The 25675-nt window shown below is 38.6% G+C and overlaps 1 protein-coding gene across 1 annotated transcript; it reads left to right on the top strand.

Annotated features, from left to right (window-relative positions):
- Nucleotides 1-479: 479 nt before the first annotated feature.
- Nucleotides 480-25155, top strand: LOC117993585 (Y+L amino acid transporter 2). The gene is made up of 13 exons (XM_034981392.2): nucleotides 480-602; nucleotides 8350-8593; nucleotides 11960-12103; nucleotides 16510-16612; nucleotides 17737-17862; nucleotides 19799-19892; nucleotides 20385-20526; nucleotides 20995-21125; nucleotides 21584-21752; nucleotides 22052-22145; nucleotides 22616-22774; nucleotides 23943-23998; nucleotides 24742-25155. Coding segments are annotated over exons 1-13 (1467 nt in total). The 5' UTR covers nucleotides 480-600; the 3' UTR covers nucleotides 24745-25155.
- Nucleotides 25156-25675: the final 520 nt, after the last annotated feature.

Here is a 25675-nt window from a genome sequence, read left to right as displayed (position 1 = left end):
CAAGGAAGAAACTCGGCGGTTGCACTTTTTAAGCAATCAATCTGTCATACCCTGACGTACAAATTATTATTTTCAAATAGGTAGGTACCTACCTTCCTACTTTGTTTCTAATTTTCTATTCATACCAAAGAGGAAAACCATAGGAAAACTAAGTTAGGTTATCAGCTATCGACCATTCTTACGTCGGAAAAGCGCTGGAAAGTAGGATGTAAGCAGGTAAAAATAAAACAAATTAAAATTGAGCATCAAAGATTTATTTCCGCTTCGGAAAAAGCATTTCTTTTAAAAAATAACAAAATATTTTACTGAATGAAAAATTGTTCAGAAAATAAAATAAAAAGTGGACCTCCGTTCAGAATCAACCCCTTTCGTTTTTCCGCCCCTATGTTCCTCTCGTTCAATACGATAATGTATGCATCTCTATTGCTCTCATACAGATTTATTGTTCCATCTCTCTCATAATTGGCGCACGGCAGTCTCGCAGACCGGCTTGGCGGGCCTAGTCGCCCCTCTCGAAAAAGGCGGGAAATATCAGTTCAGTGACCATAAAATTTTATTTAAATATCGAAGCTTAAAAATTGAAGTGAAAAACATATAAAAATGTAAGTTGTATATTTTAGAAAATTATATTTTAGAAATTAAAGAGTGCATCAATTTAATAGCTTTTAAAAGCTTTTGATCTACGCCTGTAGGGTAAAAGTTCATTTTCATCCTTGACATTTTGTTTTTTTAGTTATGTTTAGAAAGTACCTTATTTATGTACATAATATATGAAACAGGAAAATCATAAAGGTTAGGTACCTATTAAAGCGATCTATATTTTGCTCATTCAATTAATTAAAAAAAAAAACGTGTTTATGTATTTATATACAACAGCGTCCTTGCGTCTTTCAAATTCTTGCGTCTATGCAAAAATAATTAATAAATTAATTATTCAAATCTATCGATTATTACGATCTATCAAACGAATTTGAGATTAAATAAACAAAATATACAAGTAGGTACGGTCTACTTATAATTAATTTTTATTTTATAACTAACTGAACCGCCCTGCTTCGCTCGGGAGAATGTCTGGAGAGTGACATAGGCTAGCACTTTTTATCCCGGAAAATCAACGAGTTCCCACGGGATTTTTAAAAACATATATCCATTGAGCATATAAATTCAGCAAATAAATTCTATTCTTCTTCTTCTTATTCTTCTACGCGGACGAAGTCGCGGGCATCAGCTGGTTAGCTAATAAAATAACAATAGTACTCAAATTAGTGATTCATTAAATTAGCGTTACGGGAGGCCATTGAAAAAAAATATTGCAAATTAGTTGCATAATTTAAACTCGTAAAATTAAAAAAATTGGTCAAGTGCGAGGCGGACTCGCACACGAAGGGTTCCGTACCAACGAACAACAAATAACACTTTTAATTTTTTTACATTTTCATTTTGAATTTTTAATTATTTGTTGTTATAACGGCAACAGAATATTATGTTTCACGAGATACAGTCCGCTGCCAGACAAACGGACGCTCGGACGGACAGCTGGAGCCTGGACGGATGGACGGACAGCGGAGGCCTAGTACAGTACGCGGCAGAAAGTAATGTACATCGACCTTGAGAAGGACATAGAAGATTTGTAGAGCATTGTCTCTGTCATTGAGACCGACAAAACATCATATAGGTATGAGTGACGCTCGCAACGCTCTACAAATCCGAAATGTCATCACTACATCACTTTCGGGCGCGTAGGTACTGTACTTACCTATTACGGTTCACGAGATATAGCCCACTGCCAGACAGACGGTCGGATGGACGGACGGACAGCTGAGGCTTATTAATAGGGTCCCGTTGGCACCCTTCGGATCATCATCATGATCAACCCATCACCGGCTCACTACAAAGCACAGGTCTCCTCTCAGAGTGAGAAGGGTTTTGGCCATAGTCTATCACGCTGGCCAAGTGCGGATTGGCAGACTTCACACACCTTTGAGAACATTATGGAGAACTCTCAAGCATGCAGGTTTCCTCACGATGTTTTCCTTCACCGTTAAAGCAAGTGACATTTTAATTATTTAAAAACGCACTGTATAACTCCGAAAAGTTAGAGGTGCGTGCCCGGGATCGAACCCCCGACCTCCGATTGGAAGGCGGACGTCCTAACCACTAGGCTACCACAGCTTACCTTCGGATACGGAACCCTAAAAAAAGTAGCACGACTGGTATTCCTAAGAAAACAAAGTATCTACCTATAAGGAAACAATTTGGAAGCATATTTCTTGGAAGACTGAAACCTGTAGACATCTTCTGGTTAAAAGTTAAGAGTAAATGTAAAAAGTAGTTTCCAAACCAGTCTTGAAGTTCGGTTCAAGTTTAACGAACGTTCAAAACGAATGACGCAACAGTTCTAAGTATTTGCATATACTTATTATGACGATTCACTGCAAACTATTGCAGTGCTACAACCTACAAAAACTTTTATTTTATTTTATTAAGATACAAATTAGCCCTTGACTGCAATCTCACCTGATGGTAAGTGACGATGCAGTCTAAGGTGGGAGCGGGATAACCTGGAAGGAGTATGGCAGTTTTTATTAAACCCATACACCTTTGGTTTCTACACGGCATCGTACCGGAACGCTAAATCGCTTGGCGGCTTTGCCGGTAGGGTGGTAACTAGCCACGGCCGAGGCCTCCCACCAGACCAGACCAGAAATTTAGAAATTATAAAATTCCAAATCCCTGCCAGGAATCGAACCCGGGACCTCCCTCTAATATGACCACAGCGCTTAACACTGCGCCAGGGAGGTTGTCCACTTTCGATTGTTTTTAATTTACCGTTGGGTCTAGTATTCTAAAAGGATTTTTCTCGTAAGTAGGGAACATAAGCTAAGATCCGTAGCAGTCCAAAAAACCAACTTCAATACCTAGCCACAAACGCTAAAAATTAAAAAATAATTTAATTTATTACCGAATTTATTATGTAACAAGAGTTAATATAGGTCCATGATAATACTTTTTGGTGCCTTGGTAATTTTTTCATAATTGTATTTTAGCAGTAATCCCGCACTTGCACACTTTTAATTTATTTTCCTGTGCATTGTAATTTTTATTTTATACTAGCTGCCCCGGCGAACGTCGTACCGCCTAACAGTCGATTCAAATTTTTTAAAAATTTCTCTCCATAAGAACCATCCTCGTACTTCAAGGAATATTATAAAAAAAGAATTAGCGAAATCGGTTCAGCTATAATATTATGTTCTCGAGATTTGCGATCAGCAACACATTCAGCGATTCATTTTTATATATACCTAGAGATGTGTAAGTATTATCTGTTGGCAAACCAATAAAATAAAATAAAAAAATTAAATCCGAGACGTGGTCATGGGCCTCATAATAATAATAATAAAATCATTTATTAGCAATGGAGGCTATGCTCGAAGTTTCTCTAAGTAACTAATCAAATCAGAAATGAAAAGAACCGTAGGAGATCCAGAATAACCGACATAATTTAGCGGGCTGCGAAGCTGAAATGGTAATGGGCAGGCCATACCTAGCTCGAAAAATTGACGTTACCCGTTGGGGTCCAAAGGTGTTTAGAATGGCGACCTCGCACCGTCTCAGCGCAGCGTTGGACTCGCAGGGAGCCCCCGGAAGCCGGCGGCTCTCAAGGGGGGTGAGGAAGTCCCTACAACTACCTATGTCCAGCTGTAGGACGTCTATCCATTGATAATGATGATGAACTAAGCTGATTTATATTTTCTAGTTCCATGGTTCTATAAAGCACATCCACTAAAAAGAAAAAAAAAAGAAACGGGATCTTTGATGTAAATCTTGTATTGTTTTAATGTTTACTTTGTGTTATGTGCAATAAAGTATAAATAAATAAAATAAATAAAAATAAATCTTCGCGGAGGGGATCTTCGGAGAAGGGCAGGTTGGGGATAAAGTAAATTAAGCTATTATAATAGTAGCCAGGGATCTTTTGATGATGCTTTTAGATACTAAGCAAGATGAAACTCAACCCACGTGGTATCGATTCACCGCGTGAAGCTGAAAGGTTGCAACGTAACGACCTCCCTTGACCCCATTACTGTGTACTTTCAACCCCTATATACTACAGTTTCGATTATGTAACAAAGAGTCTAAGTATATAAAAGGAAAAGGTGACTGACTGATATTTTTTTGGCTGCAATCAGACCTGCTGGCAGGTTATGATACATTTTACGCCCTTAGGAACTGTATTTTAAAAATACTTACTTAGTGGATGATAGATCAGTCAGTCAGTCAGCTTTTCCTTTTAAGCAATTCTAGAAATATTTTAAAATAGAAGTGTAGTCAAAAAACACTCTAAGCTATTCGTTTGCAGAATACAGAAAAAGGAAAGGAGGTACCTACTTACTTAATTAACTACCTAATTAGTTACTGATCCGAGAACATTTCATTATTGTCAATAGTTTGCCCTACATTTTCGCCCCTGACAGTTCGTGTTTGAATAAGTTATAAGAACGCCATACTTATATAATAATACCATACTTATAATAAACTAGATCACGCCCGCGACTTCGTCCGCGTGGATTTAGGTTTTTCAAAATCCCGTGAGAACTCTTTGATTTTCCGGGATAAAAAGTAGCCCATTTCATTTTCCAGGTCTTTAACTATATTCATGCAAAAAATCACGTCGATCCGTAGTGACGTGACTGAAGGACAAACCAACAAACAAACACACTTTCGCATTTATAATATGGATAGTTATTCTACGTTTTGGCAACCCTGTTCTCTCGATGTGCTACGTTTCGTGATACTCAAGTCTTGAAAGGGCTACGCGAAGCAAAAAACAGACTTGCAAATGGTTTTAAAGTGTGATGTTTAAAAGCTGCCACTTTTAACTTTAACGACATGTTTGAGATGAGACAAAGGTCTATCCAATCTAAGTCTATCATACCCCGGGACGTAAGCTAACTCTGTACCAAATTTCATCAAAATCGGTTAAACTGCCTAGTCTGATGTGAGGCTTCGGCCGTGGCTATTTACCACCCTACCGGTAAAGCCGTGCCGCCAAGCGATATAGCGTTCCGGTACGAGGTCGTGTAGAAACCAAAGGGGCATGGGTTTATTAAAAACTGCCATACCCCTTCCAGGTTAGCCCGCTTCCATCTTAGACTGCATCGTCACTTACCATCAGTTGAGATTGCAGTCAAGGGCTAACTTGTATCTGAATAAATAAATTAAAAAAAAATATATCCAATAATCGACTTATTGACTAAATAAAATATTTTCTGGACGTACAGAAAAAAAAATTATCCCGGAAAATCAAAGAGTTCCCACGGGATTTTAAAACCTAAATCCACGCGGACGAAGTCGCGGGCATCAGCTAGTATACAATATAGAGCAACAAGAATGTCTGGTCCCCACTACTTTAAATTAAATGGTATCAAAAGAATCTTTGTATGGCTATTGTAGGAGGCCCCCTTTCTTTGTTGCTCCTACAGGAGCAACAAAGGGGGTCACCCAAGGACGTCCTCCGACCCCTTGTTATTTAATGCTCATACAAAAGACTCCATTTTGAATACTACAAGTCTATCCAAATGTTCAAGTTTGAAAGCAACTGCTTGGAGTATTGTCGTATCCTATCTTGGAAACTTCAGGGTAAATTGGTGGCGAAAGAATAAGTAGAATAATATATTTTTATTCAAATAAACTTTTACAAGTGCTTTTGAATCGTCAAAATAATTTACCACTGGTTCGGAATGCCGTTCCTACCGAGAAGAACCAGCAAGCAACTTGGCGGTTGCTCTTTTTAAATGTTCAATTTACAATAATCACTACCCCTATTATAAATGTGAAAGTGGGTTTGTTTGTTGGTTTGTCCTTCAATCACGTCGCAACGGAGCAACGGATTGACGTGATTTTTTGCATGGGTATAGTTTAAGACCTGGACAGGGACATAGGCTTAGACATAGACTTTTTATCCCGGGGAAACAAAGAGTTCCCACGGGATTTTTAAAAAACTAAGAAATTCCCTACTGTTCCTACTACATAAATATTAAAAATATTGGTAATGACCGTGTGTTCGTTACGCCGGTGAGTGCTAAATTTTCCGATTATAATGCGAATTCAAAGGAAGCGATAATATTATAGCAGAGCGCTAAAAAGGGGGTCATGCAAGGACGTTCTCCGGCCCTTTGTTATTTAGTATTCATACAAATGGCCCAATTTTGAATTGGGGTGAAAAAGAGTGGGGTTGGAGCGATTTATTTTTTAAAATAATAATATAACTTATGAATAATACCTAAAACTAATAACCGACTAGATTCACGTCATTAGTAAGCAGCAGAGCTCTTTGAAAAAGGACTCCGGATGTATTGAAACTAGTCATCATTCTGAGAGGAGACCTGTGCTCTGTAGTGAGCCGGTGATGGGTTGATCAAGATGATGATGATAATGCGTATTACATTTGGTCATTTTAAGCTTAATTAATATTTTAAGAAAGAAAGAAAGAAATTTTATTTTCTACAGATGTGCAATCTGGATCAGTCTGTGAAGACCCGTGTCAAGTCAGCGCAACTACGATGATGATCTTATTGGATATGCAATCATTGCTGATTGCACATCCAATAAGATTAAGTGTTTAGGTTTCTTTTTTATTGCACAAAGTGAAACGTGCAGGAATTTGTAGCCTAGACTTAACAATATTACCGTGACTTAACGGTTGAGTCACAGTCCACGACAGCTAGGGAACTTGAGGTGGTTTGATAGATCCAGCCGCGAAAATTCAAATTTTAGTTAGTTTTCAGAAATAGTAGACTAATCATACATCGAAGGCTTATGGTAATGAGTTTTGCGGGCATAACCTTTACGCATCTACATGTTTTCCCATAAAAACTTTGCTCAAAAATACTCATTTACTTCATATTTGTGCAAATCTGGGAAAATTTAGAAAATTATCTTTCAAGAACAAATATGAAGTAAATGAGTATTTTTGAGTTTTATGGAAAAACATGTAGATGCATAAGTGTTGTGCCTGCAAAACTCTTTACCATAAGCTTTTGATGTATGATTAGTCTACTATTTTCGAAAAACTAACTAAGTAAAATTTGAATTTTCGCGGCCGGAAGTATCAAACCACCCTAACCGTTGAGTGAAATAGTCGTAAGCACCAGCTCTTGGGTCACCAGACGCGTGGATCAGCTTTTGGAGTACGACATACTACGAAAGGATTTTGAAATGTCACCCGGATGAAGTTGGTGGAATCAGTCAGTCAGTAATTGATATAAAACTGTGAAAACAATAAATGTGACATACAAGCATAATGGTTGTAATATGAAACCAATATTATTATCTGTTATTGGCGCATTTGAGCTGTTCGTTATCAGTGCCAGAGGTCAACTGATAAGGGCACCGATTCTGTTTTCCTACTTTAACAAAGTTGAAAGTTCAATACACTAGGAACTATATTCTAAATATATAAAACGAAAAGGTGACTGACTGACTGACTGATCTATCAACGCACAGCTCAAACTACTGGACGAATCAGGCTGAAATTTGGCATGCAGATAGCTATTGTGACGTAGGCACCCGCTAAGGAAGGATTTTTGAAAATTCAACCCCTAAGGGGGTGAAATAGGGGTTTGAAGTTTATGTAGTCCACGCAGACGAAGTCGCGAGCATAAGCTAGTAATACATGTGCAGTACGCGGCAGAAAATATAACTAGCAAATTTGAAAATTAGGTATTTTCAAATTTTCTTGGTAGGTACCTCGCGTCGCATTTTGTCACTAGATGATAGTCTTAAAGTATAATCATCATCATCATCATCATCATCATCAACCGATAGACGTCCACAGTTGGACATAGGTCTCTTGTAGTGAGTTCCACAAGCCACGGCCTTGCGCCGCCTGAATCCAGCGGCTCCCTGCGATTCGACTGGTGACCTCCATCCACCTAGTGGTGGGTCTTCCAACGCTGCGTCTTCCCGTGCGAGGTCGCCATTCCAACACCTAGAGACCCACGTCTATCGGTTTTTCGGAGTAATGCCCTGCCCATTGCCACTTCAGCTTCGAGCACCCGTTGAGCTATGTCAAGAAAAAAGAACCAGAAGCTTTACTTCATCATGATCAAATTCCTAAAAGGCCGGCAACGCATCGGCGGCTTCTCTGGTGCTGCAAATGTTCATGGGCGGCGGTAATCACTTAACATCATGCCTGCTCGTTTGCTCGCTATATCTATTAAAAAAAAAACAATCCATCACCGGCTCACTACAGAGCACGGGTCTCCCCACAGAGTGAGAAGGATATTTATAACAAGAAAGCTGAAGACTATTACTTGTTATAAATATAACTAATTATTTTTGTTCCAGGGCGCCGCAAAGTAAAGCAACGGAAGAGGATTGCAGTGACACGGAAAATCTCAAGTCAGACCAGGAAGATGTCAAGTCCGGGGGAGCATTGGAGGCGAAAATGTCCCTGCTGAACGGGATCACGGTGATCGTGGGTTCGATTATCGGCAGTGGCATTTTCGTGTCTCCCACTGGGGTGCTGAAGTACACGGGGTCGGTGAATGCTAGTCTGCTTGTGTGGGTGGCTTCTGGAGTTTTTAGTATGGTAAGTTGAAGGATCTTTCTTCGGAATTTTTATTTTAGATTTTAGTACGTAAAAAACCCGGCCAAATGCGAGTCAGACTTGCGTACCGAGGGCTCCGTACTAAGTACAGCCGTATTTTTCCGACATTTTGCACGATAAATCAAAAAGTATTAAGCTTAAAAATAAATAAAATAATCTGTTTTAGATTTTACAGGTAAAGCCCTTTCATATGATACCCCACTTGGTATGGTAAATCTTACTTTAAAAGTTGAAAATGCTAATTATTTTGTTCATGAACACATTTTAATTTTTTTGTGATGTAACCACAAATTTACAGATTCCAGATTTCTCCCCTTATCTGCTATAAGCTATGCGTAGGTACCTAGGTTTTTCGTACGGCTACCAGCCGTTGAACTTTAGGAAATTGAAATTTTAATAGATCAGTCAGTCATTCTAATTACTGAGCCTTTCTATACAATCATGCGAATAGAATTGTTCTTTATCATCACATCACAAGTTATCATTGACATATAAATATTTATATTGTTATTATAATAACTCCCAGGTCAGGGTCGCAATGTTAGCAATCACTTTCGCAAAGTCATTCTCAAGATCAAATTATTAATTAAACATTTCTTAATCCCATTTTAAGCCACTTGAGCGAACAATTTGGAGATTAAATTAAAATGGGGATTCGATAAAACCGCTCATCATGATCATGATCAACCCATCGCCGGCTCACTGCAGAGCACGGGTCTCCTCTCAGAGTGAGAAGGGTTTGGCCATAGTCTACCACGCTGGTCATGTGCGGATTGGTAGACTTCACACACCTTTGAGAACATTATGGAGAACTCTCGAGCATGCAGGTTTCCTCACGATGTTTTCCTTCACCGTTAAAGCAAGTGATATTTAATTATTAGTTAAACCACACATAACTCCGAAAAGTTAGAGGTGCGTGCCCGGGATCGAACTCCCGACCTCCGATCAGGAGGCGGACGTCCTAACCACTAGGTTATCACAGCTATTTTTGTCCAAAACACATTTAATTTTTTTTGTGATGTAACCACAAATTCTCGGTTTTCAGATTTTTTCCCTAATGTCTGCTATAAGACTTACTTACCTACCAAATTTCATGATTCTAGGTCAACGGGGTTGTAACTTGAACCCTGTAGGTTTCTTGACAGACCGACAGGACAAAATTTTTTTTTCTTTATTTCTTTCTTTAACGTGAGGAAACATCGTGAGGGAACCTGCATGCCTGAGAGTTCTCCATAATGATTTCAAAGGTGTGTGAAGTCTACCAATCTGCACATGGCCAGCGTGGTAGACCATGGCCAAAACCCTTCTCACTTTGAGAGGAGCCCTGCTCTGCAGTTAGTTGATTTTGATGATGTTGATATCTATAAGGTTAGTTTAGGTCGTTAAGATTATTAGATATTGGTAATAATAACCGGGACCCAATCTAACGGTAATCATAATATGGTATGTAAAATCTGCAATAAAAAATCCAACCACAACTTGTCCCACATTAGAGAGTTGCAAGATACGACCACAACGACCTTGTTGCTGAAACGCGTCAACGAACAATTTATTGTGCCACACTCTTGGACCACATATGTACCTTACCAATTAAATAAAATAAAAATAAAATAAAATATCTTTATTTAACAAAACCAAGTTATTTTGGCGTCGGTTACTAGTGGTCTCCACACTAGGTTAAACCTGTGACGTGGAGACCATATATGAGTTCCTAGTGGGTTTTACTCGCTTTAACGGTGAAGGAAAACATTGTGAGGAAACCTGCATGCCTGAGAGTTCCCCATAATGTTCTCAAAGGTGTGTGAAGTCTGCCAATCCGCACTTGGGCCTGGTGGACTATGGTCAAATCCTTCTCATACTGAGAGGAGACCTGTGCTCTGTAGTGAGCCGGTTATGGATTGATCATGATGATGATGGTTTAAAAGAGTACTCTCCGCCATTAACTACATATAAGCGTGGTTTGATTCTCATTTGAATTAAGCAACCAAGGTCTATGAAATTTTGCAGACACGAGAGAAATATTATCATGTACACAACAAAAGGTATCATTTTTCATCATTCTATTATTAGATACCTATTATACCCAGTGCCGGATTAAGCGAGCGCGGGGCCTGTAGCAAATTTTATCAAGTGGCCCTTGGATTGCAACAAAACTGTTACAAACAAACTTTTCTGGATTTAGTTTGGACAAATTTATAAATAATACTTTTCATATCGATTTCTCTAAGTAACTCAGTACTTATTCAATAATATTCATTAAAATGAGGTGATTAAGACGTTTTTGGCACATCGGGTTCCTCAACTAATTTTTAACAGGTTTTAATGTTATGAAATACGTACATTGATTTGAAAAAATACTTATTATTTTCACGCTTCGATCTAAATACATACATTTGTACGGTTAGAAAACGTTGACCCGCGGGGTCCCAAAATTGTGCGGGGCCCGTAGCATTTGCTACTTTTGCTACGTGGCTAATCCGCCACTGATTATGCCTATTAGTTCCAAGTAAGTACAAGTGAAATTTAAGATGACCACAGAATCTTAGAACTGCTGAATGTGTGTCTATACTCTAGACTAGAGCTAATTTTAACATGGCGAATTAATGATTATTAATACCTACTTATTATGGACTAGCTTAGGCCCGCGTGGACTACACAAATTTCAAACCCCCATTTTGCTCCCCTTAGGGGTTGAATTTTCAAAAATACTTACTTAGCGGATGCCTACGTCATAATAGCTATCTGCATGCCAAATTCCAGCCCGATTCGTCCAGTAGTTTGAGCTGTGCGTTGATACTTAGATCAGTCAGTCAGTCAGTCAACTTTCCCTTTTATATATTAAGATTTATAATTTATAACTAGCTGATGCCCGCGACTTCATCCGCGTGGATTTAGATTTTTCAAAATCCCGCGGGAACTCTGATATTCCGGGATAAAAAGTAGCCTATGTGTTAATCAAGGGTCTAATCTATCTCCATTCCAAATTTCATCCAAATCCATTCAGCCGTTTTTGCGTGATTGAGTAACAAACATCCAAACATCCACACTTTCACATTTATAATAGGTATTACTAGCTCACCCGGCGAACTTCGTACCGCCTACCTAACATCAGTGGATTCTTTAATTTTTTTTATACTTTAAATTTTTCTCTCCGTAAGTACCATCCCCGTACTTCAAGGAATATTATGAAAAAAGAATTAGCGAAATCCGTTCAGCTGCTCTCGAGATTTGCGATTAGCAACACATTCAGCGATTCATTTTTATATATAGAGATTAAGATTAGGATTTATAATGACGTTGGATGGTGATGAGCTTATTTCAGAAGTTATTGAAGCTTTTTTCTCACAGATTGGTGCCTACTGCTACGCCGAGCTCGGTACAATGATCCGTCTGAGCGGAGCAGACTACGCTTACATCATGGAGACGTTTGGACCCTTCGCCGCGTTCATACGACTCTGGATCGAGTGTATGATCGTCAGGCCTTGTTCACAGGTATGATAATCATCATCATCAGCAACATTATCAACCAATATTATTATTATTATTATTATTTATTTATTATTTAATTAGAACGGCCATAAAGCCAATTACACTAATTAAACTACGAGTACAAACTAACATAAACATACTTACAAAAATTGTTAAAATTATAAATTTAAAAAAGCAAAATTATAAATTTTCACAAAAGTGCAAGATTTGACCCATGAGGTCAACCCATTTGACAGCAAATATGTCACAGCGAGGGGACTCCTTCAGCAGCGCGTTGAGCGCAGCCAAAGTGCGCGGTATGGGTGGAGCGCGCTACCGTGCGACTAAACGGACTTACGAAACATTAACATATTATGTCCACTGTGTGGACACTAGACGAGCTGTGATAGCCTCTCCTAATGAAGAGAGAAAAGGGGACTATTAGTCATTTAACATGGCTAATATTGTTAATTTAAAAAAAAACCAGCCAAGTGCGAGTCCGGCTCGCACACTGAGGGTTCCGTACTACAGTTGTATTTTTTCGACATTTTGCACGATAATTCAAAAACTGTGATGCATGAAAATAAATAAAAATCTGTTTTAGAATGTACAAGTAAAGCTCTTTCATATGATACCCCACTTGATACAGTCACTCACTTCGAAAGTTGAAAATACTAATTATTAGTTCATAACCACAATTTAATTTTTTTTGTGTGATCTAACCCTAAATTCACGGTTTTCAGATTTTTCCCCAAATGTCAGCTATAAGATCTACCTACCTGCCAAATTTCATGATTCTAGGTCAACGGGAAGTACACTGTAGGTTTCTTGACAGACAGACAGACAGACAACAAAGTGATCCTATAAGGGTTCCGTTTTTCCTTTTGAGGTACGGAACCCTAAAAATGAAGGTAGAGGGTTCGATCCCGGGCACACACCTAGCTAAGCTGAGGTGGTAGCTTTTAAACATCACACTTTAATCCCATTTGCAAGTCTATTCTTTGCTTCGCGTAGCTTTTCCAAGACTTGAGTATCACTACATCAAGAGCATAGGGTTGCCAAAACGTAGAATTTTTAACAAGTACATTTTTTTTTTCTCTAGGAGGAGGAAAAATCCCTAATGGACTTCTGTCTATCGACAGGGTGTGTCCGACTCGCACGGACTAAAAAGACCTCTCCCTCTGCGAGATCAGCACGGAACCCTGTAACATTACTTCGTGCTGACCCTCTGGTTGCTCTCCCTCCTTTTTTTCTTGTTTTTCTCTATCTTCCCTTCTCAACATTATGTCTCTCAGCATCTGACCATATCAACAAGTACATTAATATGACTGTTCCTACCGTTATTCGGAGCTAACTTTATTTGAGATAAGCAATATGTTTCTTGTATTTATCTATCGTCCTCTATATCATATTCGTGTTATCAAGTGCAAGTGAAATTTCTCCTAGAAACCTGTTTTGAAAATTTTAAACGTCTTTATGACAAGATCTGTTGAAACGAATGCTTTAACTTATTAAAATTTATCCTATCTATTCAAATTATATATCTAAACTCCGTATGCATTAACACTGTTGCACCAAATAAAATATAGTTTTAGTAATGTATGAATATATATAGTATAGTATAAATATAATATAGTATATAATATAATATAATATAATATAATATAATATAATATAATATAATATAATATAATATAGTATGAATGAGGTCGATGAACTTTGTCAGCCCTAGCACAGACTACGGTCTATTTGGGCTGCAAACTGCCAACACTAGTCTCGGCTTTTGATCTAGTGCTTTGGTCTAAAAGTGTGGTGTAAATTGTCCACTTTTCGTTTTGTCTAAATAAAAAATTAAATAAAATAAAAAAATAAATTGCTTTCCAGCGGGTTGATTTGCTAACTCAGTGATCAATACTAAAATATGATAGCCATCAAATTCATTTGACATTGGTTGGTTTTGCATTGCTGCTTCACTGAGAGATATAAAAGTATTATTTCATAGCAAACCTTATATGGTGGATTAACATAATATAGTTATACAACCCTCGTAAAAACCATCGCTAGACTATTCAACAATTTTATTACAGAGCAATTGGTGCTTTTGTCTTTCATTGGAAATCGATAAAATAGATATTTAGGGCAGATAGGCTTCGCTAACCAAAAACATTCGACCTACATTAGTTAGTGTTACCTATCGAGGTTACGTAACACTCAAGACAAGCCGGGCCAGTAATCTGATTTGTTCTTGTTGACGTCATAGACATACAGTACGCGACAGAAAGTTATGTACATCGATCTTTAGCAGATTTGTAGAGAATCGTCTCTGTCGTTGAGACCGACAAAACGTCATGAAAGAGGTATGCGTGACATACAACGCTCTACAAAGCCGAAATGTCATTCTAAAGGCCGATGTACATTACTTTCTGCCGCGTACTGTAGCTACAGCATATAGTTCGCGACAGATCGAAATGGTAATCGGGGTATGAGACAGGGGGACGCTCCGCACACCCGCACGTCAACCGCGCTCGCCCGCACCGGGTTAGCGCAGGGGCTGTGCGAGTGTGCGGAGCGTTCCCTCCCCGATTGCTATTCCGAGCTATCGCGTACTATCGTATCGCCCTGTGGAGATTGGTCTAAAAGTTGTATCAACTTTGGTGGCACGGCGTACCCGGCGTATGTAAGGCGGGATCTTGGAAGCGTAATCAAACACGGAGCGTTGGGTTAATACTGCCTTTATTATAATGGTTACATATGCCTTATATACACTCTACAGTACCCGTAGTATAAGATTTTACGTCACACCAAACATTGCTAGAATTCGAGAGTCGAAAGACTTCTGCGTTATAGTAACTGAACGTTATAGAAACTGGATCTTAAATGCCTTGTTTTAAAGCTCAAGTTTGTCTACACATCTACCGCCAGCGCTCCAAGCGGAAACGATGCGAAATTAAAATCAGTGGCATTGAATTTTTGACTTAAATTCAAGGATCTTTAGGTCAATTTTACTTTGATGTTATTGTGTTTCGATTCTCGAATTCTAGCAACGTTTGGTGAGACGTAAAATCTTATAAGTACTACGGGTACTGGTCTATGAGTTGTATCAACTTTCGTGTCACGGCGAGACTATCACCGCGATTGTCTCTCCGTAAGTTAACGGTCTCATTGTAAGCTACAGGCATATCTATTTATGTACCTACCTACATTTAAAACTTCGCCGAGTTTCGGCCAAGCAGGAATGCATACAATTACTTAAAACGCATATTCGAAATTTGGTTCGCATTCGAAATCAAGCCCCTGACGCGCGTCCCGAATAGAAGGCCGACGTCTTAACCAGGGGTGTTACGGATGTTTGCATCCGCAAATGCGGAACATTCGCTTTAATTCAGACATCCGCTTTCGCATCAATTAATGTGGAGCTTTTACGGATGCGGATTCATATTTGCAACAAGTAACGAACTACAAAGAATAGAATAGAATAGAATAGAATAGAATGTTTTTTTATTCATGTAAACTTTTTAAAAGTGCTTATGAATAGTCAGGTTTAATTTACCACTGGTAAAGCTAATTGTATGTTCTTCTTTTATATGTTACTTTTTGTGTCTTTTCTTTTTGGTGTACAATAAAAAATATTAAACTAAACTAAAAAGCTGTTAGCTAGTTGATATCTCCGTTCGCTGACCAATCAAAAGTTGTACAATAGTACCCAACAGGGGTATTACGGATATTCGCATCCGCATTCGCAGATGCGGAACATTCGCATTAATTCGGAAATCCGCGTCCGTGGGTGTTAACTTCTAATAATCAGCGGATGTCAAAATATTGGCATCCGCAACGACCATGGTCTTAATCACTAGGCTTTCGCGGCTTTAAATATAGTTTAAAAGTGTTAAAACATAATTAAAGCAAATCAAATCCGAGTTAGTACCTACTAAAACTTCCGGTGTCAATATACGAACCTGTAGCTTAATGGAAACAAATAAAAGCTGAACGTCCGACACTATGTTTGTGTTTACTACAGAGCCGTGATATTGTCGCCCAACGTGGGCCGGGTTTATTTATACTTAGGAAGAATATATCTTTTAAAGCCCCTTTATTGTATGTTGAACTACTATATTGGTATATATTTGGGCGCCTATTCAAAATTGGAGTAAAAAAAGACAATTTTTTCCAAATCGTGTGTTAATCAGTACCTACCCTTATTATAAATGCGAAAGTGTGTTTGCTTGTTGATTTGTCCTTCCATCCCGTTGCAACGGTGCAACGGATTGACGTGATTTTTTGCATGTGTATAGATAAAGACCTGGAGAGTGACAAAGGCTACTTTTATCCCGGAAAATCAAGGAGTTCCCGCGGGATTTTGAAAAGTGTAAATCCACGCGCACGAAGTCGCGGGCATCAGCTAGTACCTAATAATATACTTCCTTCCACAGGCGATCGTGGCGCTAACGTTCAGTGTTTACGTACTGAAGCCCATATTCCCCGAGTGCGACCCGCCCGAAGACGCCACGCGGCTACTGGCTGCCTGTTGTATATGTAAGTTGCTAAAATAATCATCATCAGCAACCGATAGACGTCCACTGCTGGACATAGGTCTCTTGTAGGGACTTCCACACGCCACGGTCTTGCTCCGCCGCCATCTCTCGTCTGATGTCGTTCCTCCACGTTGTGGGGGGGTCTTCCAACGCTGCGTCTTCCGGTGCGAGGTCGCCATTCCAGCACCTTGGGACCCCAACGTCTATCGGTTGTACGAACTATGTGCCCTGCCCATTGCCACTTCAGCTTGGCAACCCGTTGAGCTATATTGGGCACTCTAGTTCTCTTACGGATCTCCTCATTTCTTATGAGGCCCATAGTTAGCGACCATGTCTCGGATCCATATGTCATCACTGGCAACACGCACTGTTCGAAGACTTTGGTCTTCCAGCACTAAGGAATTTTGGACAAGAAGACATCTCGAAGCTTCCTGAACGCTGCCCAACCGAGTTGGATTCGACGGTTGACCTCTTTCTCGAAATTGCTAAAATAATATATCCTATAAAAGACCGAACGTGGGACGCATTGACACATTGGCCCCGTGTCATACCAGGGAGACAGCATCAAGACCGTGAGCCGCAGCAGAAATGGCTGAAAACGGCAAGCGGCGCAAATCCTCTCTTATCGAGAGTTATATTTCTGTTCCGTTTGCCGTGGAGACCCTGGGGACATGGAGTCTTGGTGCTCAAAAATTTTTACGAGACATTTCACCGCGATTTGACCTCATCTGGTGACAGAAGGGCTTGCTAATTTTTTGCCGTTACTTAGGTACGTAAGTACATTAAATGCCAGATCCTTTTTTCCACGCACATGCAAACTGTGGAATCAACTCCCTTCGGCGGTGTTCCCTTTAGATTACAACATGGGGTTCAAGGGGCGGACCAATAAATTCCTGAAAGGCTGGCAATGCATTGGTGGTTCCTCTGGTACTTACTGCAAATGTTCATGGGCGGCGGTAACACCTGATGCTCGTTTGCTCGCCATTTTTATAAAAAAAAATATTATATTGCCACTTAATTCTTGCTTGCACTTCTCTGTAGAATCTGTTTTTTGAAGCTTTTTGTGGCCTCTGTTTTTTGTGGCCTTTATCTGTTTTTTGAGCACAAAAATGTTCCTATTTCCAGTACTCCTCACGTTTGTGAACTGCTGGTCTGTGCGGGCGGCCACGCGCGTGCAAGACTGGTTCACTTACGCCAAGCTGCTGGCTTTGTTCATCATCATAGCGGCCGGCATCTACCAGCTGTGTCGAGGTAAGGGTGTTGTTATCTTCCTAATCGACTTCCAAAACAAAAACCTGTCATTTGCGAGTTGAACTCGCACACGAAGGGTTCCACACCATCGTACAAGAAATCTCAAACCAGTATAACCAACCTTTTTTTTGTGGTGTAACCACAAATTCACGGTTTTTCCCTTTACTTGTGCTAGACATTCTACCTACCAAATTCCATTATGGTAAGTTAACAAGAAGTACCCACAAGAAATACAAGAAGTTAAGAAGTAAGTAGATGTAGTGTTGGTTTTGATTCCCTTGACGAGTCTTGACAGACAGACAATAAAGTGATTCTAGGGCTCCTTGTTTCTCTAGAAATACGGAACTCTAAAAAAGAATGCGAAAGCTAGCGTTACTCAATTAGAAAACCATCTCACAATAAAAGCTCGTTCACCGATGTCCGCTGCAGACACCGATCCTGGATATCAATACTCGAGATAAATCTATTCGTCGTACAAATTGCTCCTTTGTGTACATAGGAAAACCAAATTGCCTGGCCTCACTTGAAGAAAGTTGGGAGTAGAATTTTCTAGAATTGAAACGAGAAGTCAATCTTGATTAACCACAAAGTTGCTAAGTAGATATATTATTAGTTTGGCAATTAACCTTATTTAAATCATCTCACTTTCAGCATCGAATTCCTCATTGTTGGGGGCCATGACCCCTTTTTGCTAATCACATAATGGTACTTAGGTTTTTTTTGGGACAATAATGTTCCCAGATCCTCCCGCTTGCAATGTTATAAAACGAGACTACAACACAAAACGAGATTACGACTCTTAAGTTTGTTTGTACAGTTATCATCAGTTTTAGATGGTATAATATAATATAAATGTTGAATAGGTGAATAGCCTATAGTGCTTAAGACCCTCGACCTCTCGAATAGGCCGATATATCTAATATCGGCCTATTCGGGAGGTCGGGGTTCGATACCGGGCCACGCACCTCTAACTTTCCTCTATAATGTTTAAGCAATTATACTACTTCACCTGCTTTATCGCTGAAGGAAACAGGTGAGGAAACCTGTATGCCTGAGAGTTCTCCACAATGTTCTCAAAGGTGTGTGAAGTCTGCCAATGCGCACTTGGCCAGCGTGGTTCATTCTGAGAGGAGACCCGCGGAGTGATTACGTATTTCGCGACAGGCGTAAATCTCACGATCATTGCAGCTGTCAAAACAGCGGCTAGAAAGAGACAGCAATACCCACAAAGCAAAATAAAAAGAAGAAGAAGAGAGACCGCAAATGAACTGTCGCAATGCTACTGCTGTCGCTATTGCAACGTTTTACGTAATCATTGTTAATGATGATGACGACGGATTCCTCCTTTCACATCCTTTCGCATGTACTTGACTTGCTAGCATATGATTGAGAAGCTTGATTAAGAAACTTCGAGATGCGTACAAAACTAGAATAGGCACGTACAACAATGCAATAAAGGCGCCTTTTCACATGAAATTAAGTATCCCAGCGCGCACCGGATTGCCGCAATCATCTAATAAGACGCGCCGTGTCGTCTGTCCGTTAGTCCTGCGCTCGCCGACGCCTTCCGAAACCAATTAGGGAAGTCTGGGTTTGTTGGCATGACATTCTGATGTCATTATTTCATGAGTAAGTACTAATTCAGCTATTAATGATTTTAGGCAATACCTATGTCTTAACTAGCTGATGCGGCCCGCGACTTCGTACTGGATTTAGGTTTTTGAAAATCCCGTGGGAACTCTTCGGTTTCATAGGATAAAAAGTAGCCTATGTCACTCTCCAGGTCTTTAACTATACCAATGCAAAAAAAATTACGTCGATCCATGCCTCCGTTGCGACCTGAGCTCTACGAAGCCGAAACGTCTTTCTTAAAGGTCGATGTACAATACCACCTGCCGGCATTTTGTTTCAAGTGATTATTACATTTTGATTTCAGGCAAGACGGAACACTTCACCTTCGAGGGCACCACGAGTGACGTGACATCCATAGCCTTGTCTTTCTATTCGGGACTCTTCGCCTATAATGGATGGTGAATAACTTTTTAAAAAAATGCATTACCTATAGGCAAACGCTTGACCACAACCACACCTGATGGAAAGTGATGATGCGGCCTAAGAAGACGCGTTTACCTAGAAGATTCACTCTTGTTTTAAAGATACCCGGGTTGTAACTATTTTTATATTTTCTGAAAAAGCCGAGCAATTACACCCTCACCACCTGGGTGCCTGGTGCACTTCGACCACCCGTTGTGCCAAAACCTTTTTTCCACGCACATGCAAACTGTGGAACCAACTTCGGCGGTGTTCCCACTGAAATTTCAAAGGGCTTCATATGAAAACTAGTTTTCATTTTAGTTGATTACCAGTAAGTAACAAAAATACATTATAAATCCAAGAATAAAAAGCTATTATAGAACCATATTTTTTACGAATGTAGTTTTAACCGTAAATATTATTATCTTAAGACCTCTAAAAGATCGTAAGATCTTAGATTAAGATTTCTTCTCTTTCATCTATTTCAGGAACTATCTCAACTTCATCATCGAAGAGCTCAAGGACCCGGTGCGCAACCTTCCCCGCGCTATCGCCATCTCTTGCGCACTCGTTACCGTCGTCTATACCTTCACCAACGTTGCTTTTTACACCACCTTATCTCCTACTGAGGTAAGTGTTTCTATTTCAAGAACTATCTCAACTTCATCATCGAAGAGCTCAAGGACCCGGTGCGCAACCTTCCCCGCGCTATCGCCATCTCTTGCGCACTCGTTACCGTCGTCTATACCTTCACCAACGTTGCTTTTTACACCACCTTATCTCCTACTGAGGTAAGTGTGTCTTATTGTTTCTAGATGTTGAGGAGGCGAACCATATAGGTATATATTATACAAATTGATTTGTAGAATTTCATAAAACATTTTACTTGAATACGGACTTTTTCGATCAAGAAACAGCATTGTCTTAGATTGCGTGCCACAAAAAATAACCTCTTTCTTTCTTTCTCTTCGCGTCGTATTTCTTATTCGTGAAGGCCATGATATATGAGAATTATGAGAATGGTGGGAGCTTTCTTGGAATAACATTGCGATAGATACTTACGCAAAAAAATAAAAAAATACATTTTGTTCGTTACAGGTGTTAGGTTCAGCGGCAGTAGCTGTGACATTTGCCGAGCGTCTGTTCGGCTGGTTTGCTCTCTCTATACCGCTGTTCGTAGCCGCTTCCACCTTCGGCGCTGTCAACGGCGTCTTGCTTACTTCTTCAAGGTCAGTTTGTATTTTATCTTTACTATCTTGTGTATCATCTCATGTTTTTAAATTATTACAGAAATCTACTTTAATTTACTTCCTTTTCACATCTTATAGATTGTCCTCTATAAAATCAGCCACTTTCTATATCCACCTTGTTTGTTATTCTTGTATATCTTGATCCACTTTTCTTTTTACATCTTCTAAGTCATTCTAGATCACCCATTTTCCTTTGTACATCTCCTGTATTATTCTGTATAAATTGCTGTACCTACATCTCCTAGAATTAGATTCGTTTCTACATCTTCTAGATACCTTTGTATATCATCTACATTGTTCTCGATACTCGATATAATCACCCTCTTTTCTTTGTATATCTTCCAGATTGTACTCCTTAAAATTACCCATTTTCCATTGAATCTCTTCTAGATAAGGTTTTCTTTAAATTCACCCACTTTTCTTTCTCTATCTTCTAGATTATTCTACGCAGGAGCAGCGCAAGGTCAACTCCCCGGTATGCTAACTATGGTGACCAGTCGTGCAACGCCCGCACCGGCTGTGTTGGCTGTAGCGTTATTATCTCTGCTCTACCTCACTGTCTCTGACATATACGCTCTTATCAACTACGTGGGATTCGCTACTTGGGTATGTACATTTTATTGAAAGTCATGTAATTGTAAAATTCGCTCTGCATCGTAACTCTTCTTCTATTCTCGTTGTAGAAGATCGTGATTTCTTTCGTTGAGTAATCATAAGGGGCTACTTATACTGTCGATCTCTTAGAACATACTTAATTCCTAAATACTATACAAGTCGTGCACTAAAATCGTGTTACGAGTTTCTTTTTCAAGAATCAGAAAGAGGAATCTTTATCAATTAAATTCATTTTTATTTAATGAATTTATTAATTTTATAACAAGTGATTATTTCTCTTATATTTACAGCTCAGTATAGGAGCCGCAGTGCTGTGTCTGCCAGTCCTGCGTTACACACAACCAAATCTAGAACGACCTATTAAAGTAAATTTGTTCTTCCCAGGTAAGAAAATTTTTATTTATTTAAGTAGAATTTAACATATTTGTATCGCTATGTTTTGTAAAACAAATTTAATCATTTTTATAAAAGTTAAAATGTATTGGACTAACATGACTGCCTTGAGGAACCCCTGATTATTTATCTGTGTTTAAACCTAATTTCACTTTTTATTTTTAACATGGTTTAAATATAAACGTAAATAATATTATCATTGTGTTGCATGAATTTTATATTATATTTGTTAAATTTTCTTGATACAGCCAATCAAAGGCCTTGCTGAAATCTTAATGATTTGACTAGTTAAAGAGTTTTCTTTGTATTTTATTTTACCCGCAGCATAACGAAGATTGTATATTTTGTTTAGGGTTATCATTTTTCAGTAAAACTACTGAGCCGTTTTCAATGCAGTTTTTTTTGCATTACATCAGTTATAATATGTGGGACGTTGTAAAATTGTATGTTTTATGTTTCAGTGGTGTACATAATCTGCACGATAGCCGTAGTGGCGTTTCCTGCCTACGCTTCTCCGGCTGAGACCGGGGTTGGATGTCTGATGATACTGACAGCGGTACCAGTGTATCTGTTATTGTTGGAACCTAGGACTAGACTGAAGGGGCTTGGAGCAATCACTGGTTAGTATATTTTATGCCTTGTTTCCCCTCATAACTGTGATTAATAGCTTATCACAAAATTTTATTACAGTACCTAAGTTACAACGTAAAGGGTTAGACATTAGCGATTTTGCTGACAATATTCTGAAATCTACGAACAGTAGTTTTCAGAATATTGCCAACAATGTTTTGTTAGCGCACTTATAATAATTAATTATCTCTGACAGACGCGGTCACGTGATGTGTTGCATCACCATCTTGAATCGATTGGTATAAAAGCGAGTATTTGATGATTCTTAAGTCAGTCTGGGTTCACCCACAGACTCATTCGACTATTAAATGTTTTTGTGTTTAGGTCGCATTTCTGATTGAGTGGTTTCAATAGCAATTGTGCCCTAATCAAGTAAATATTGCAGTAAGGTTATTATGATGTTAATAGTCCAACAGTAATCTTCGTCCACGAAAATATAAACTTTTCGTGGTCCCACATCATCGCACTATTGCTAGATCTATGTCACCTATACCCCGTTCATTAGCATCATTCAACGCGCTTTTGGACAATAATGCTCAATGGGACCCATTTAATGATGGGTCTATAATACTGGTTCGGGAGTTACTGAAGTACGCTGAGAGCATTGCATGAATATGTCATTCAATGTTCTCAGCGTACATATTCAAAATTCTTTGATCTTTTATCGTTTTGTATTTTATGTCTTTTTTCTTGTACCTTTATTTGTATTTAAATTTATTATTAATCATCTAGTTAGTGTAAGTGGCACTGCCGTTCTAATTAGATATAAAATAAATAAAATAAAAAAATAAAAAAAAATAAAAAAATGAAAGATAAGCCGCTGTGTGTCGTGGTTAATATTTGACTTCACTTCTGGTATGTTTATAGTTTAAAATCATTCATCTTCTTGAATTATTTCATCTTGATTCCATTCTGTCTTGTCAAAAACATTAAGCTCACTACGCTCACGTTAATTTTCGGTAAAAGTACCTATACTTTTTGCGCTCATATTATTTTGTAAATTGCGAATTTTGAGTAAGTTTTACATTCACCTAAGTTCCCTTGTTTGATTCTAGTCTAATTTGTCTTCAAATAAATTGATTAAAAATGTCGTGCTTCCTTCGCTTGCGTTTATATGATTAAAGGGTGATTATTGACAAATCCTGTATCTTGTTCTAGATGCAGCAACACGATTGATTCAAAAATTAACGTTATCCGTTCGACCAAAAATGAAGGTAAGATTAATGCACTAGATTTGCAACTAGCGTGGCCCCCTCAGTCCCTCTCGCTCAAGCAGATTTTCTTACTTGTGAAATGTCATTCCTTCTACACTTCACGTTGTTTGTCAAATACTCACCTACAAATACATTTTGACAAACAAAAAAAAGTGGCCACGGTGATAAGGACAAAGCATAATCATTTTGTCACGTTCTAACAAGAGCTTAAATGCATTTAGCTATCTCGCTCTAACAGTAAGTGTCACAATAGGGCTACTTCTAACAGTCCTTATTCTGAGGATTAATGTCTTGGGATTGGACTAAAAAAATCACTTATAGTGATTTAGATTAATCATAAACATATTATTAGCGACCGCCGAGGTTTTGTTTCCGTGGGAATCATCATCATCATCATCATCATCAACTGATTAACATCCACTGCTGGGACAATAGGTCTCTTGTAGGGACTTTCACACGCCACGGTCTTGCGCCCCCTGAATCCAGCGGCTCCCTGCGACTCATCTGATGTCGTCCGTCCACCTAGTGGAGGATCTTCCAACACTGCGTCTTCCGGTGCAAGGTTGCCATTCTAGCACCTTGGGACCCCAACGTCTATTGGTTGCACGAACTATGTGGCCTGCCCATTGCCACTTCAGCTTCGCAACCCGTTGAGCTATGTCGGTTACCTGATATAATAGTTTATGATATCTATTATACGATTAATTATCATATATTATATGTTCTTATGTTCTTTTTTCTAGTGAACAATACCCCAAATGACCAACGGAGTATGCATGTGGACATATCCGACGAGACTCAGTCAGTATTTAGTACCATAGAAACACGTTAGACACGCGATCTGTGTATAATATATACAAACATATTATATTATGTATAGGTAAACGTGTATAAATATACAAATTGAAATATGTATAATTGTTTATTGTAGGGTTGTATTAAGACGAAAATGCTTGCCAATTACAAAAAATCTAGGATTTTCTAGATCAAAATATTATATTTATACATTCGGGATTTGAACAGTCTTTTTTGCAGAACTCAATAGAAATAAAGGTTTAGCTATTCTATACCTAGCTATTATATATTTCGCAAGTCACCTATATTAGGAAAAACTAATTTTGTTATTTTTTGTAGATTGCGGGTAGATTACGAAACTGTGATCTTAACAATGCGAAACTTTGATCTTAACAATGCGAAACTTTGATCTTAACAATGCGAAACTTTGATCTTAACAATGCGAAACTTTGATCTTAACAATGCGAAACTTTGATCTACTATCGCAATCAATCTTATTGGCTGACTCTTTTAAAATTCAGTTTATTTAGTGACAAGTTATATCTTTTTGAATTTTTGTGTGATTTTTAAGTGCATTTTTTAATTAAAAATATTATATGAACGAAAAACGACTTCTCGCAGAGGACAATATTTCATACTAAGCTGTAGCTTTTATAAATGTAGTTAGATTTACGATAATAATGGTTTGTATTGTAATTTGTATGCGTGTAGATTGTTAAAGAGCAAAAAAAAAATATAAAAAAATGTTACTAAGTAATCTTTGCGTCTAGCACAAAGGTTTGAACAAATATTTGAATATACGTCATGTAAGTTGGTACATGTATAGCTAATTAGCTTGAGGAACATGCCAGAATCTCAGAAGGCGATTGGAATATTATGCTT

This window comes from Maniola hyperantus, chromosome 24 (genome assembly GCF_902806685.2).
Source record: "Maniola hyperantus chromosome 24, iAphHyp1.2, whole genome shotgun sequence".
NCBI lineage: Eukaryota > Metazoa > Arthropoda > Insecta > Lepidoptera > Nymphalidae > Maniola > Maniola hyperantus.
The sequence above is the reverse complement of the archived record's forward strand: the minus strand, read 5'-3'. Positions and strand labels throughout refer to the sequence as shown.

Coding starts and splice junctions, on each gene's coding strand:
- LOC117993585 (XM_034981392.2), top strand. Junction 21,753..22,051: donor ACGTGGGATTCGCTACTTGG/GTATGTACATTT, acceptor TTATATTTACAG/CTCAGTATAGGAGCCGCAGT. Junction 22,146..22,615: donor AGTAAATTTGTTCTTCCCAG/GTAAGAAAATTT, acceptor TTTATGTTTCAG/TGGTGTACATAATCTGCACG.